The 15,061-nt window shown below is 31.4% G+C and overlaps 2 protein-coding genes across 5 annotated transcripts in view; both read right to left on the bottom strand.

The window, feature by feature from the left end:
* Positions 1–15,061, bottom strand: part of LOC140443442 (zinc finger homeobox protein 3-like) — a 929,042-nt gene that overhangs the window by 133,940 nt on the left and 780,041 nt on the right. The gene's annotated exons all lie outside the window — the stretch shown is intronic.
* LOC140443443 (vitamin K epoxide reductase complex subunit 1-like protein 1) lies at positions 11,389–12,028 on the bottom strand. Its single transcript, XM_072534705.1, has one exon. It carries the CDS (start codon positions 11,977–11,979, stop codon positions 11,482–11,484), a length of 498 nt encoding a protein of 165 aa, XP_072390806.1. The 5' UTR covers positions 11,980–12,028; the 3' UTR covers positions 11,389–11,481.

Here is a 15,061-nt window from a genome sequence, read left to right as displayed (position 1 = left end):
AAAAATCGTATTATTTTTTTGCTCTTATTATTACTTTATTATATTATTATAAAATCCTTGAAGTGTTATTCAACTGGATACGTGGTATACTTAAGAAATATGCAGATTATATCGATAATATCAAATTTCCCATTAGATTAATACAATAAATGACGATAAAAATCTATTATAGAGAACTATCTAAATCAAAATGCAACCATCTATATTTATTTCGACTATCTAAATATTTTACTCCCTTTATGTTGATTTACACCGTGTGTGATTTCATAGGTTTTCATTTGGCAACAACGTTGCATTTCCTTCCGCCGTCTCCACAAGGAGGTTTATTACTTATTTAACCCAGAACTGCTCTTATTACTGATTTTATGTAAGGTCTCCATTAATATCAAAGTGAGCCCCGGCTACGAAAATTAAACACGAAATTTCTGAGCTTCATTACGTGCTTATAACTTTGGCCGAGTTTTAATATTTCACTACTTACAAATTAAATTCCTCGGTAGAGATAACGTAGAAATAGATTGATGGTGGATGAAAAGGATGGTTCACAAACTTACTGCGGAACTTCTATAGTTTATGAGATATAAAAATCTCTCTTTCATAAGAAATTACAAGTTATGCATATAGATTTTGTGAATATTCTTGCGAATTTATTTTCAGTTAGTTTTTTTTTTATTAGCAACTATATTACAGAACTCTTAAAGTGATCAACTACAATTTCAGTGCACCGTGAATTCTGTGCGTAGTTTCTTTTGGCTTTGTTTATTCGGAATACACTACGATATTCTTACTTGTCTGTCACCCAATAATATTTTATATAGCTAAAACAAAATAGCTGTTTCTATTTCTATACTATCAATTATTTGCGTTTCGTTTATTTGAGTTTAAATTTTATTGAATATGGAAGTTATTTTTTTTAATTTTAGCGTTTCCCGTAATCGTTGTAAACTGGCTCCGTTTTTTCTGTATTCTAATTATTTTTCCAAAAATAAATCACTAATACAACAAGCTATAGGACGTTTTATTGGCAAAAAAAACTTTTATTTTAAAAATTATATGACAAATATGGTACGATCACTTTAATAGTTTCAGCAGAAAAATGACTTGCTTTATGTATAAGAAAATATAATATTAATAAGTATATTAACAATTATATCACAGGTGGTAAGCAGCAAAGTAGAGAAATGTCAGAGAAAATACAAAGTATTCATGTCGACTAACATGAGAGACAATATTATAAGTCTGCGATAGAAGCTAAGAATAAAAGGTGTGAAGACAAGTATCAGAAATAAGATACTTATATATATTTACTTAAGTTATTTGGATAATCATAGAGATTTATAAAAAAAATTCGATCTGGAAAAGTTAATAAGTAAAAATAAACCTTATATTATTAGTATGAGCAGTCGAAACATATTCATGTGCAGATGTACGAACAGATTGAAAAGGGTTACAAAAAATACTCTTTGCAGTATAACAATAAAGTAAAGATGTTAGATGATACCACAAAACAAGAAATAACCAGTATATTAGAATCAAAAATAAAATTGACATCAGGCAAAGAATTAAGTACTGAGGAAACTGGAAAGTACCGAGAATTAAAGATAAAGATATTTGTTTAAAGAACGATCAAGAAACAAAATTAAGTACAGTGAAAACAAGGGTGGATAACAGAAGAAATACTGAGACTCATGAACCAAAGAAGAGAAGTCACAAATAAAGATAAAAACGAATACAAGAGGATTTACGGAATAGTGAGGTAAAAGATAAGACATTCAAAAACTCAATTTTATAGTAAAGAATGTAATAAAATTAAACACTATGAAAAGAAATACAATTCATTTCAACTACACTAGAAATTAAAAGAGATCACCAGAAATAAACTAAAACAACTATCCTAAAGTTTGGAAGACAAAAACGGACACAAAATATTAGAAATCAATGAATAGTTACAACAAAAAAAACTACATTTCTAAGTTATTGGAAGATGAAAGAGCGAACACTATACACCGATTGCTATTGCATTTCCATTTATAGAAAGTGAGGTTACATGGGCAATACAGACTGCCAAAAATGGAAAAGCACTTGGCCCAAAAACATACAGTGATTATCGGACAATGTCTGATGATTCAGGTTTTGTAAATCGTCCTGCAAGTAATACATAGCAGAACATACACGATATTACAGGAGAGAATTAACCATACTCAATTTGAATTTAAGACTGGCTTGGGTACAAGAGAAGCTTTGTTCAGAATACAAGTACTGATACAGAGATGCAGCGATATAAACCAAAATGTATACATCTGTGCAATCGATTATGAAAAGGTTTACGAGTAATTAAAAATTTATACTGGGATCAAGCTGCAAGAACAAAAGTTGAACAAAAACTGTCGGATGAAATAAATACAAAAGGAGAAGTGAGACAAGGCTGTATACTATCACATTTACTCTTTAGTTTTTATTTACAGAAAATATTTAAGAAAGCATTAATGGGGAACAACAGAAGGTATTATTGTGAATGGAGTAATTGAGTCATAAATATATGACAGTTAGTAAACAAAATTATATACAGCACGACGGTGTAAAAGTCTGCGATACTGTACTGGACAAAGTAGAGAAACTCATGTATTATCATAATTTTAATAAGAGCTGGGATCCAACCATAGAATGTAACAACTGAATACCTGAACAAGTCCAAGCTGCTTTTGTAAAAATGTGGAATGTACTTTGCAGCCTCAACCTTCGCGTTAGAATGACATAATGCTATATATTTCCAGTGCTACTGTATGGGGTAGAAGCGACTACTGTATGGAGTAGAAGCGACGCTATGCTTAAATGCTCAAAAACCTTTGACATATGAGCATACAGACCACTACTAAGAATAAGCTAGGTCGACAGAGTAAGAAATGTGAAGGTCTTAGAGGGCTGAACTAAACAACACAACTGGTCAAGATAATAAAGGGAAGCAAGCTGGAATACTTCGGTCATATTTTAAGACACTCTGAAAAATATGAACTTTGGCATCAGATCACTCAGGGAAAGATCTAAGGTACACGTGGTTCTGGTATACACAGAACTTCATGGCTAAAAAATCTAAGATAATGTTGTCAATGTTGTGGCTGTCAATAAAGTCACGATAGCGAATATGATAGCCAGCATGATATCCAATCATCGATAACGCTCATGGAACTATAAGATATCATTAGAAAATTGGCAAGAAAACTTACAAATGATTACTAATAGAACAGAGTCCTGAATGTAATACTATACCCTATAATAACGTAAAGTGGAGAGCCAATGAAGGTTAATGACATTGATATAGTCGCTAAAAGCAGAATAATAGTTAAAAACAATTCCTAAAGGATGATAATTATCCCAGATAATTATATATTGTTTGATAATATATTGTAATAGCAGATAATGTGTAAAAACAGTGTCTTCATAGCAATTAGTTCGTATAAAACTGGTATGCAGACTATTTATAAAAATGTTACTTCTCAGTCTTTTTCAAGATATCCTAAAATAAACAACAATGTTTAGAGAGTGCAGTGGTCGTTCAATAATCACTTGTCTTTGGAAAACTATCACTGAATATTCTATGAATTTAAGTAGTCTTAAAAAAACCAAGTTTTTGTATGTCAGAAAAATTGTATTATGGTTATTCTTCGTGTTAGATTATTTTGCACCTACTAAAAAAGTTCCACTCGTCTTTGAATATTCACAGAAAAATTCCCATGACAACATTATAGCTCGTACCCATGGCAATTTGTGTTTTTAAATATAAGTTGGTATTTTTTAGCAAGACAAACAGTTTCTAGAAAACTTTTTGCTTTCTGAATGTTGATTGAAATCGAGTGTTGACATCTGATCAGAAGTATAATCTTAAATAAAGATCTCATTTCGGAAATATTAATACAGTAGAGTAACTTTCAGTAAACACCTAACAAGTAAATCTGACCTATTTTTTTTGCTAAAGTTTTCTTACAAAATATTTTCACTTAAATATTGGCGATTTCAACAAAATATGTCTTCTTTCTTTATAAGCACAGATTTTTTATCTCCCAATCGAAGTCTAATTGATTCAAAATTTTCCACAGTTTGTTTCTTTTTATGTTTCGTCACTAATGCTGCGAATTAATTGTTTTAAAATATTGTCCAGTTACTGGGTTTTCTTCCTATAGAGCTTTTCGGTGCTTCTGTAATAGTTTCTTCGTTTAGTTGTTTTAAAAGTCTATAAATGGTTGCTTTTCCAACTCTATTCATGGTTGAAAACTTTCCAACTGCTAGTTGGATGTTCACGTAACAGAGGCTTATAAACATTTTGCAATAGTCTTCAAATGCACTTTTATACATTATACTTTAATTTCCCTTGAGTAAAATTAGATATTTGTGTCATATGTATTGCAAGAGTTTACTTAATATTGCTTTCTGATTGCATGATTGCTTTATTAAAATTACTTTAACGTTTCAAAAAAGAAAATTTCCAATAATTTGAAACGAAGTATAACAAAAATTTCACTTTTAACATGAAATCTTTCATCAATCATACTACATCGTTATAATTTTAACGTCATTGTGGTTTGTATTAATATTCAAGCTAAGTGCTTTTAGAACATAAATTTCATTTATTTATACAAGAGATGTTTCGCATGTCCCTAGCCGTTTCATCCTCATCGTATAAGGCACGTCGTGCGGTAAGCGTTATGAATTGTTAATAACCGAGTTGGTTTTGCTAGATCTAGCTGGGTTGGGTAGCTGCAATCGCGAGAGAAGAATTCCTTTCTCGAGGGATAACAAGAGAAAACGAGAGACAGTCGTAAAAAAGTAATCATGTCAAAGGTATTTGTTCGCTCCTGAATGATAAAAGGGATTGTTGCCCTTCTTACTATATTTAATGCTTGTAATTTCTTTTTACATTTCCTGAATCGCCACCGGAATAGAAATTATGCTTCAAATTAGAAACCGTTTTCATGCATCTAAGATTACTACATTAAAGCTTATTTTTTAAAAAACAAAATGATTAACAATGACTAGGTACTATGGGTAAATATAAAATATTTTTATATAAGAAATGTAGTAAAAGTTAGATTTTATAAAATAAATTGACAGTCTCTAAGATACGCAAAAAAGTTTTGGGTATGGGTGTATATGAGAAAACCGAACGAAGGAAGCCATATTGGTGGGATAAAGAAATCAAAGAAAAAAATAAAGATTAAACGAGATAAATACCACAAACACTTAAATATAAATACTGATCAAAGTAAAAACGAATATCGAATAGCCCAAAGAAACGTACGAGGTGCGATAACTAAGAAGAAAAACGAAAGCTGGGAAAGAAACTGTTCCAGAATAAACACTTACTTTGGAAGTAGCAGAAGCACGGAAAGCTGGAAAATACTTCGATCTCTTCGACAAGATATGACTAAAGACATTATCTCACTAATCAGCCTAGATAAACGGGACGAATACTTCGCAAAACTACTGGCGGAAGAAAGGGCAGAATATTTGCAAACACCTCAACTTCTTCAATTACTTCTTACCAAAAATGTATTAACGGAGAGAGTATATCATAGGAGTGAAGGACATCGTTTATCACGACAATACATAAGAAGGGAAGTAAAGATGTATGTGACAATTATCGAGGAATCGCAGTCCCTAGCACCATCTCGAGAGTTTACGGGAAACTCATCAAAAAAAGAATGGAAGATGAATTCTGTGATATGGAGGCCGAAGAATAGGCCGACTTTCGAGCAGGTAAATCAACTATTGACCATGTGTTTACTGCTACCCAGCTAAAAAAAAAAAGTAGCACGAAATCAACCAATGCATTTCCTGGACGTGGACCTTAAAAAAGCTTGTGATAGTGTGTCACAACAAAAATTCTGGGAAGCTATCGAAAAAACAGATGTTAGTATAACCTTAATCAAGGCTGTTCAAGACAAGAACAACACAAGTAAAATAAAGAAAGGTCAGGAGGTATCCAAGGGTTTCACTATCAGCAAAGGACTCAAACAAGGATGCTGCGTATCTCCTACTTTGTTTAAGATCTACTCGGGGCAAGCATGAAGACGTGGAAAAGAAAATGTAGAAACATGGGAATTCCTCTAAATGACGCAATATTGTACACATTGAGTTTTGCAAACGATCAGATAGTGATGGCCTGAATACATGAGGGAATTCAACAAAATCTAATCTTGGAAGAAATACAGCGAGAAATAAATCACAGTCAAAAATAAAAATATTTAGACATGCAAATAACCAACGAAGAAAATCGAAGACCATCATTAGAAGGCTTAGAATTGGTCACACCCGGCTAACCCACGGATATCTGATGGTTCCCGAAGAACCTCCAAACTGCCAATATTGCAACTCCCGTCTAAGTGTACACCATATACGTGTGGAATGTAACCAGTACGCAGCAGCACGGATCAAACATGGTATCCACGGAATATTATGTGATATCTTAAAATCCAAAAACAATATGTCTAATGTGATAGAGTTCCTTAAAACCTGTAAATTATATCACCTGTTGTAATTGTATCACCTATCTATATTTCAATTTTGTAATCATCCGCTAGTTTTTTAGTTTCTTTTTTTTTTAGATATCAATGTAACTTAATTTATTGTTTTCTGTAATACAGTTCCTCGTGTCAATGGCCACAGCATGTAATTTGAAATAATAAAAAAAAAATAACCAACGATGGCAAATAAGACGAAGAAATTAAACATAGAAATAACCAGGAAAGACAAGCCATTAGGCAATTAAAGAGTATACTGTGGGACAAAACAGTCTCCAAAGAAAGCAAACACAAAATCTATAACAGCATTATAAAAAGCATTGTTAAATATGGAAGTGAGGTATGGCCACCGAAAGGAAAAAACTTAAAAGCATTAGAAGCAACAGAACTGGACTTCAGGAAAAGAGCGGCTGGAAAATCAAGATTAGACAGAGTTAGAAACGAAAGAATACAAGAAATAATGGGTGTTAAGCACAATATAAAAGAGGACATCAAAATAAATCAACTAAGATGGTATGGACACGTCCAAAGAATGGGTGAACACAGAATACATAAGAAAGTATTGAACTGGACACCGCGTGGAAGAAGAAAGCAAGGTAGACCGAAATTAAGTTGGAGAGAAGGAATCGATAAAGACTTAAGGGAGAGGGAAGTTGAAGAAAACCTTTAGAATGACCGAGATAAATGGAGACTGGAAATCAGAAGACGGCGTAGAACGTTATAAACTGATTGATTGGTTGTGTTTTCTTCTGGGGTAGTTTCTAGGGATGTTGTATTTTTGTCGCTGCTTAGCATATTTTGGACACCGTAGTAGGAATGTTTTAAATATCACTATTTTACACCTTACAATCAGGTATATTTTTACATAGAAATATTTAGTTGTAAGTAGATCTTGTGTGACCAATTCGGTGGTGCATAAGTATTACATGTTCCCTTCTGTTTTTTACTTTTGGTTTTCAAGGATCTTTATGTTTACTTACTCCTTTTAATTAACTTTCAAGTTGATGTTTTGAGTTCTAGATTAGAAGCCGTTTGTATACAGCAATTTTTTAAGTAAATAAAAGTTATTATTTTGACTCCTTGGAAACAAACCGCAGTAATGATTCTCAAAGTTTAATTGATCGTCCTTTTTTTAAGTAAATTAATTTTCTTATTTTTCGATGGTTTCTTGAAATTTAATTTTATCTCTCTCACTTATACTCATAATTAGAATATTTTACTTTATTCCTACTCTATAGTTCTACCATCCATCATGGACTTTGGCTAACTGTACTGCCTAAATTTTTTCCGATTCATTATAACGTCTTTATCTATATCTAATGCTCAAAAACAACTAACATAGTACGTTCTATTATTATTATGAATACAAAATACAAGAAGAAACCTATGTTCCAAGATGTATATCCTTGTTTGATTAAAGGGATATGTTAATAAAACTATATTAAAATCAAAATACATTTTTGATTTTAAATTATGTGTAGCATATATGCCTACATAAACGAAATTTGATATGTAATGTCTTGTTATAATATAATCTGTCTTGCCGATGAAAAAACTGTAGAGTGCTGTCCTCTTAACTATTAAATCACATTTTAATTAAACGTATAGGGTATCCATCAGCATTCAGAGAACAATAATTAAAAAGTGTCCTTACTTTGAAAGTTTTATATACGCTGTCTGTAATAAATTACCGCCTGCTATGAGTCTCTCATTTAAAATGATGGACTCTGTCGACATAAAAATGTCAGACTGGTTTAAATCGTCTGCTCGCTATTTAAATATTTAAATATGTCATCGATATTCCTTTGTCTGCATTCTGAGGAATAAACAAATGAAAGTTTAGAATTGCTAATTATTCAAAAATGGCCGCGGCGATTGAATGCTTCATTTTCATTTTATGCCAAATTTAAAGTCAAGGTCCAGCCGAAAAAAATTATCGTTAATTTTGGGTATCTTCTTTTAAAGCTGAATTCGAAATTATCGACGTATACATATATTGTACGAAGTTATTGATGGGTGACAGTTGAACATCCACAGACGTTCGTTTGTCTCCAAAGGATGTCCTTTTTAAATATTCCAACTCGGTAAAAACTAGTCGATTTTAACTTTATGTTAAGTTTCACGTTTTTATGCTTTGCTGACTTTTTTCTTGCTGTGTATAATTATTTTTCTCACAGGTTCTATTGTGATGGAACTGGTTCATCGCCAAGAGGACCTCTGCCTATAAATCAGGTGTCACTGTTACGAACCTCCGAAAAAACACAAACAGCCATTCATTGACAGAATTAATCTAACGGATTTGCTAGATTTATTGCCCCACTTAAAAACTGTATCAGGCCTAGAGTGTTTATAAAATATTCTATATTTTAAAAGCTATGGCATACACAATACCATATAAAAACTGAAATAAAATATGTAAAAAAAATACTAATAAAATCAGATGAAATATAAATTATAAGATATAGGATAGGAGCATTGGATAAATTCCTGATGGTCATCAACATTAAAGAAGAATAAATCAAATTCACCATGGAACAAGAAGACATTAACACACTTCCTTTTCTGAACGTGCTAATCAAAAAAGAAGACACAGGGTATCCAACCCAAGTGTACAGAAAACCAACCTACACTAACATATATTTAAATTACCACTCCAACCACAACGTAAAGATCTAAAAAGGAATCATTAAATACCTATATGATAGAGCCTGAAGCTGCTGCTCTAATGAAAATGCATTTCGGGAAGCGAAAAACTTTTTTGAGAACGATTTGCGGAGTAGAAATCGAAACGTCAAATATTAGTTAGTAAAAAATGTGATTTTCATCACAATCACAACCAATAATTGTGGCTTAATCCCATAAAAACATAATATTTAACTTAACCATGCCACAAGAAAGCAGTTTCAGAAACTTGATAAATTATAGGCTATTGATTATGTCCAAAAAGATAGCTAGAAGGAACTGCAACGTTAAAGGGGTTTTATTGTTTCATCTGGTAGATGGACCCCCAAATATTAAAAAAAAGCTGCGAAGTGCTTCCATTTAAAGGGGTGCGTTTTTGAGTAAGGGGTGAATTAGTCCCTATGCACTAGGGTGCAAGTTATCTTTTCCGTCTAAAAGAAACAAACTCTAGACAAACGACAAAAAATGGACCAATTTGACGAAGACTTGTTACGTCGGTCAGTCGGTCTAGTATAAATATCCATCTTGAAAAAAAAGCCTTAAACGATTACATACAAAGTTAGTAGAAGGAACAAGTTACAATGAAAGCCAAAAAATTTTCGAAAAGAGATTCATAATAAACGATATATGCAACTTAAGACTAGATTATTAGGGAAAACCGAACGACCATTTTCACAAATTGGATTGATATTAGTTCTAGCGGTCTTAGGAAGCCTGTTTTCAAAGGACAAAGGTTAATTATTTTTGCTTCTGGTAAAACCAATGAAGTCGTTAAAGATTCGTATTTTAGGTGGAAATCACAATTCACAGACGGTGATTACCATGACGATATGAACTTCGAGAATTGCCAGAAGTAGCTTATAGTCCAATAAAGTTAGTTTTTTAATTGACATAAGTAGTAGAGATGGATTTGACAGTTGACATGTATAGTATGAGATATTGGGTATTGGGTATATGAGGTATTCATTAATTTTTTAGTGGAAATATTTTTACATAAACAATCAAAACGTCAAATTATTTTGATCATAACTTGAAAACTTGTTTGGAAATTTGACGTTAATAGACAATAGAACAAAAAAGACATAGAAAATGAGATATACTAAATTAAAATCGGTTAATAAACAAAAAAATTAGCGCAAAATGAACAACAAAATCTTACAATCGCTGTTTTTGAATATTTTGAATAATTTTTTCATTATATATTAAAATCTGTTTAAATGTACTTGAAAATTTAGCCCATCAATCTTATCGTGTTTGAAATGTGTACAAAAGATGGGCCAGATGCGTTGAAACAAGTTTTTGCGAAATTTAATTTGTTTATAAGATTTTTTCCAAAATGTGCTATAATTGCTAAGGCTGGTCCAGATAATTCGAGTAAATGGATTTCAATAATCTAAAGCTCAATTTCTTTGATTAGACGTATACGAATAACCTACAGAAAATATGTTTAAACAAATTCCATTTATGTATACAGAATGGATTAATAATAAATAGCAATATTTAAATTATAAACATTTAAAATAACTCAAGTTAGTTCATATCAAATGACAAAAAATATTCGGAAAGCTGGTTACAAAAAACAACTAAAAAAATAGGTAAGACCCTTACAAGCGGAGCCAAGATAGTCTCTTTTTTGAAAATATGTACTGTTACGTTAATTAACAACGATTAGGGATGAAATTAACCATCTTTTATAAGAAAAGTCAAAGTTTTTAACAAAATTTTTAGCAAACGAAATTATTAAAAAATGTTTAAACAGGAGTGTTGTAATCAAAGAGTACTTTGCGTTCCGACTAGAGTAAAAGGAGTATTGGTACCCGAGTGAAGGGCAAGTCGCGCTCTCCAAAAAATCCGTGTCCAAAATAGAGCACACGAAAAAAAATGACATATCTCGGGTTCTACTAGACTAAATTTGCTCTTAATTTTTTTAAACTGGGATACAATGGTACAATAAGAATATTTAAAAAGCCATCACCGACTTATAAGAATTTACTAAGTGTGATATGAAAAACGTTTTAAATAAATCCAAAACTTATACTAGTCCTTCAGATATCATGATGTAGTTTTCTCCCAAAATATTTATTGATTTACCAAGAATAAGTGCGACGAAGAAAAAAATTTTTTTTTTAACAAGAAATGTAGCTAAAATAATTTTGAACAGAAATTTTTTCTTTAAGAAATTATTTATTTAATAATTTTGTTATTTTCGAAAATCCTACTATAAAATAAAATAACTGAACAATATGTTGCAACGAATCTTGTAGTAAACACGTTATACCTAAATTTATTTATTCTTTTCCTCTTCTTGCTCTCTGATGGCATCAATTGTTTTAAGTTTTAATTTGATCAATAATAAATTAATTACATTCACCGCATAAATAGCTACACACACAATACACAGATCATAAAGTACAAAATAGAGTATGTAAGCAAAGTAAATAGATAAAAAGTTTGACAAGGCTATTAATACCAGGGACACCCAAGCGATGAATTCTGAGTTGGATTGAACTAATGTAGCTATCATACTATAAAACATTATTCCAAATAAACTGTTTGGTTTGTAAAATTGTGAATCCTCTCCAAAAATACCAAGTCCTTTTCCACATTTAGATTGCATGGCCTTACTACAGCTAACCTGTGGGTTAATATCACACATAGGTTTATAATTATCATTTCTTTCCAAGTCGAGTCCTATATAATAACCATAAAGGGACAAACCGGCCCCACAAATGCAAGACAAAGTTAATAACGAATTAATTCTTGGTAAGGAAATAAGATACATATTTAAAATATTCTACTAAAACTTAATGATTAAAGAACTTAACACGTTTGAATTTTGCGAGAATTTAAAAATAGAATGATAGAATGACAAATCTTTATTTTGATGTTTTTTTTTTATATATTTTCGTTTGTATTTAGAAATTTTTCTGTAGAATTAACCGTTTTCCCGAATGCTTTTAAAAACTACACAACTTCAGCCGTATATTCCACCTATTGTTGTCTTCGTGAAAGCATTTTACCTGACGTGAGATTGTTTATAGTACGATAAAGTTCAAATTTAGCGTTTTTTAGGCATATTTCAAATGTTTCATATTTGTTGTCAAAAGTCAAAATTAAAATGTTATGTTATATATTTTGACAAGAAGGCTTTGGTTATGAAAACTCCACAGCGATCGGTCAAGGAAAGTGATAAATTTTGTTGATCTTATCGGAATCATAAAATTGGCAAAAATTACACAACGTTTATTTATTTAACAGCTTTATAGAAAGTGACTTTATTTGCGGTAAAATTTAAAAATTGTACACGAAAGCTGCACTTTCCATAATTAAAAAGGATTTTGATTTTTGTCGGTACGATACTTTTATCAGAAGATATTGAATTTTGACCGGCAAGTTGATATAAATACTTAAAATAGCCGATGGCTTCAAGTGTTGTTTTTGAGAGAACTGCTCATTCTACAAGTGCTAACAAACATTTTTGTTTAAAATTATCTCAGCCATATTTCTTGTTTTAAACATTTTTTTCTACGGAGTACAGATTCTCGATAAATCGATGCTTTGATCGTAAAATTCAGCTTTTTTGTCTAAAAATCATTTGCCATATTCAGAATAAATTTTGACAATATTTTTAATTGATCCAAGTCAATTCAACCGTATAATAACACTTCTAAACGGAAGGAGCTCCTTGACATACAACAAGAGCGTACTGAGAGTTTCTTTAAAACAATTTTTTACACCAGAGAATTTCCTTATTGTTGATGCTTATGTATGGAGTATGATAAAATAAGCTGTTTTTACGGAAAACGAACCGGTAACTATAAATAAACCCCGTCAAAAAATTTTTAGCAGCTGCTTATTTTTACAAATATGCTTTAAAATATCGTTGAGTATTAAGAAGTACCTTCACCGCAATAGTCCTAAAATTCCCGTTATTTAAATTTTTGGTATCTAATTTGTGTTAGTGAATCTTCAGTTTTTATTGTTAGTTATTTTGGCACATGATGTACTTGAATAAACGAAATGGGTTTGCAAAAAGCCAACTCATTATCCAAAGATTGTTAAAAATATATAAAACTGCATCCTACTTGTCAGTAATTTTCAACCCAAATCAAAATAATCACTATCATTCTCTCTGTAAGCTTCGTGTCCGGTTAGCTCTCAAAACTCTTCTCACTTCACTGGTTATAAACTATTAAATAAACTCGTGATTATTACTCAGATCTCCAGTGTCGATGCCCAATAAAAAATAATTACCAGCACCATTATCTTTTTGATTAGTTTGTTGTCATTAGATTATATAAAATTATTTAACTGTATTCCAAGATACGCAAGAGGATAATGTTGTTGAACTCTTGAAGGTGTATAAAACTCGTTCTTAGAATTGATTTCATTTTATGGAGTTTGTTATTATATCATTAGCTATTGCTAAATATATTTTAGGATAAATTTTATTGTTTCTACGAGAAAGTGTTTACTATAACCATATCTTTTGCATAAAAAAACTGTACAAAACATTAGAAAAAAACTAACTTTTCCATAGAGTTTCCATTAAGTTTCCATAGAGTTTTCTTACTTTTTTTTTATTTTCATTACTTGAGATTCTGCAAGTATAAGAAATCTATTGTGAAAAAATGAAAAATAAAACAGAAGGAAGCAAGAAGCAAGTAACCTTTCTTCTTTTTATTGTGTTCCGATAGTGCGTTGGTGAATTATCTTAAGGCCAGACGTCTGTCTTTTGCGGCAAGAAAAAGCTCGCCAGTGTTATTTATGCCTGTTCAGGTCTTTATATTCCGTAGCCGCGACATTTGTTTGCGACCTTCTCCATTCTTGCCCTCAATCTTTCCTTGGAAAATTAGTTTAGGGATTGCGTATTTTTTTCCTCTCAGTGTATGGCACTGATATCCAATTTTTTGTACCTTAATCGAGTTGATTAGTTGCCCTTCTTAAGACTTCCCCGTTTCTCACCTTATCTGTCCGTGGTGTGGAACATTCTTCGTAAGATCCACATTTCGAAGGCCTCCAACTTGTTAGTTTAGGATATTTTTAACATCCATATCTCCATGCCGCATAAAAATATGGATATACATAGCATTTAACCATCGTGTAGCGGAGATTAAAGTTACATAGTAGCGGTTTAAATTTAATAAAAGCTTGTCTTGCTTATTCAGTATGACATTGTATTTCTTGTTGAGGATCTCATTAATCATTCACTATCATTTCCAAGTATTTGAGTATTTTTACTTGCTCCTATGCAGCATTATCTATTTGCAGGTGTAATCTTGTACAGTGCATTTTTCTTATTGCAATTCATTTAGTTTTCCAGCTTTAGTCTTCAAGCTATATATTTTTCCTACAGTATTTATTTTATTTAGCATTATTTGCACATGATGTTTGTTGTCTGTGATTATCGCGGGGTCCTCGACGTAGCAAATGTTATTTATCGGGTACCGGTTGATCTATGTTCTTTGATTTGTTTAGCCTCACTCGTGCTTTTTGATTACAATAGACATCCTGGATTACTCTTTTATCTTATTTATTATTATATTGTCAATGTTATCGTTATGTAACATTTTTATCATTGCATCGGGTTTTACGAAGTCAAACGCTTTTTCAAAATCGAGGAAGGTGATGAATATACCTCCGCTATTTCTTGAGTGTTTCCTGTTTCTGTGATACGTTGTAGCATAACTCTTCTTGTCTAGACTTTCCCCTGATATAAAGCTTTTTCTTCCACTCCATCTTTTATTTGTGTCTTCTAACGTTCGTAATTTTGTCTTGTTTATTAGTTTCATCTGGAATGTTTCCACACTATGTACCCTTAGCTGTTTGGTCTAATGTATATATGTAAATAAATAATAATGATA

This window comes from Diabrotica undecimpunctata, chromosome 6 (genome assembly GCF_040954645.1).
Source record: "Diabrotica undecimpunctata isolate CICGRU chromosome 6, icDiaUnde3, whole genome shotgun sequence".
Taxonomy (NCBI): domain Eukaryota; kingdom Metazoa; phylum Arthropoda; class Insecta; order Coleoptera; family Chrysomelidae; genus Diabrotica; species Diabrotica undecimpunctata.
This window is presented reverse-complemented; position numbering and strand designations above follow the sequence as displayed.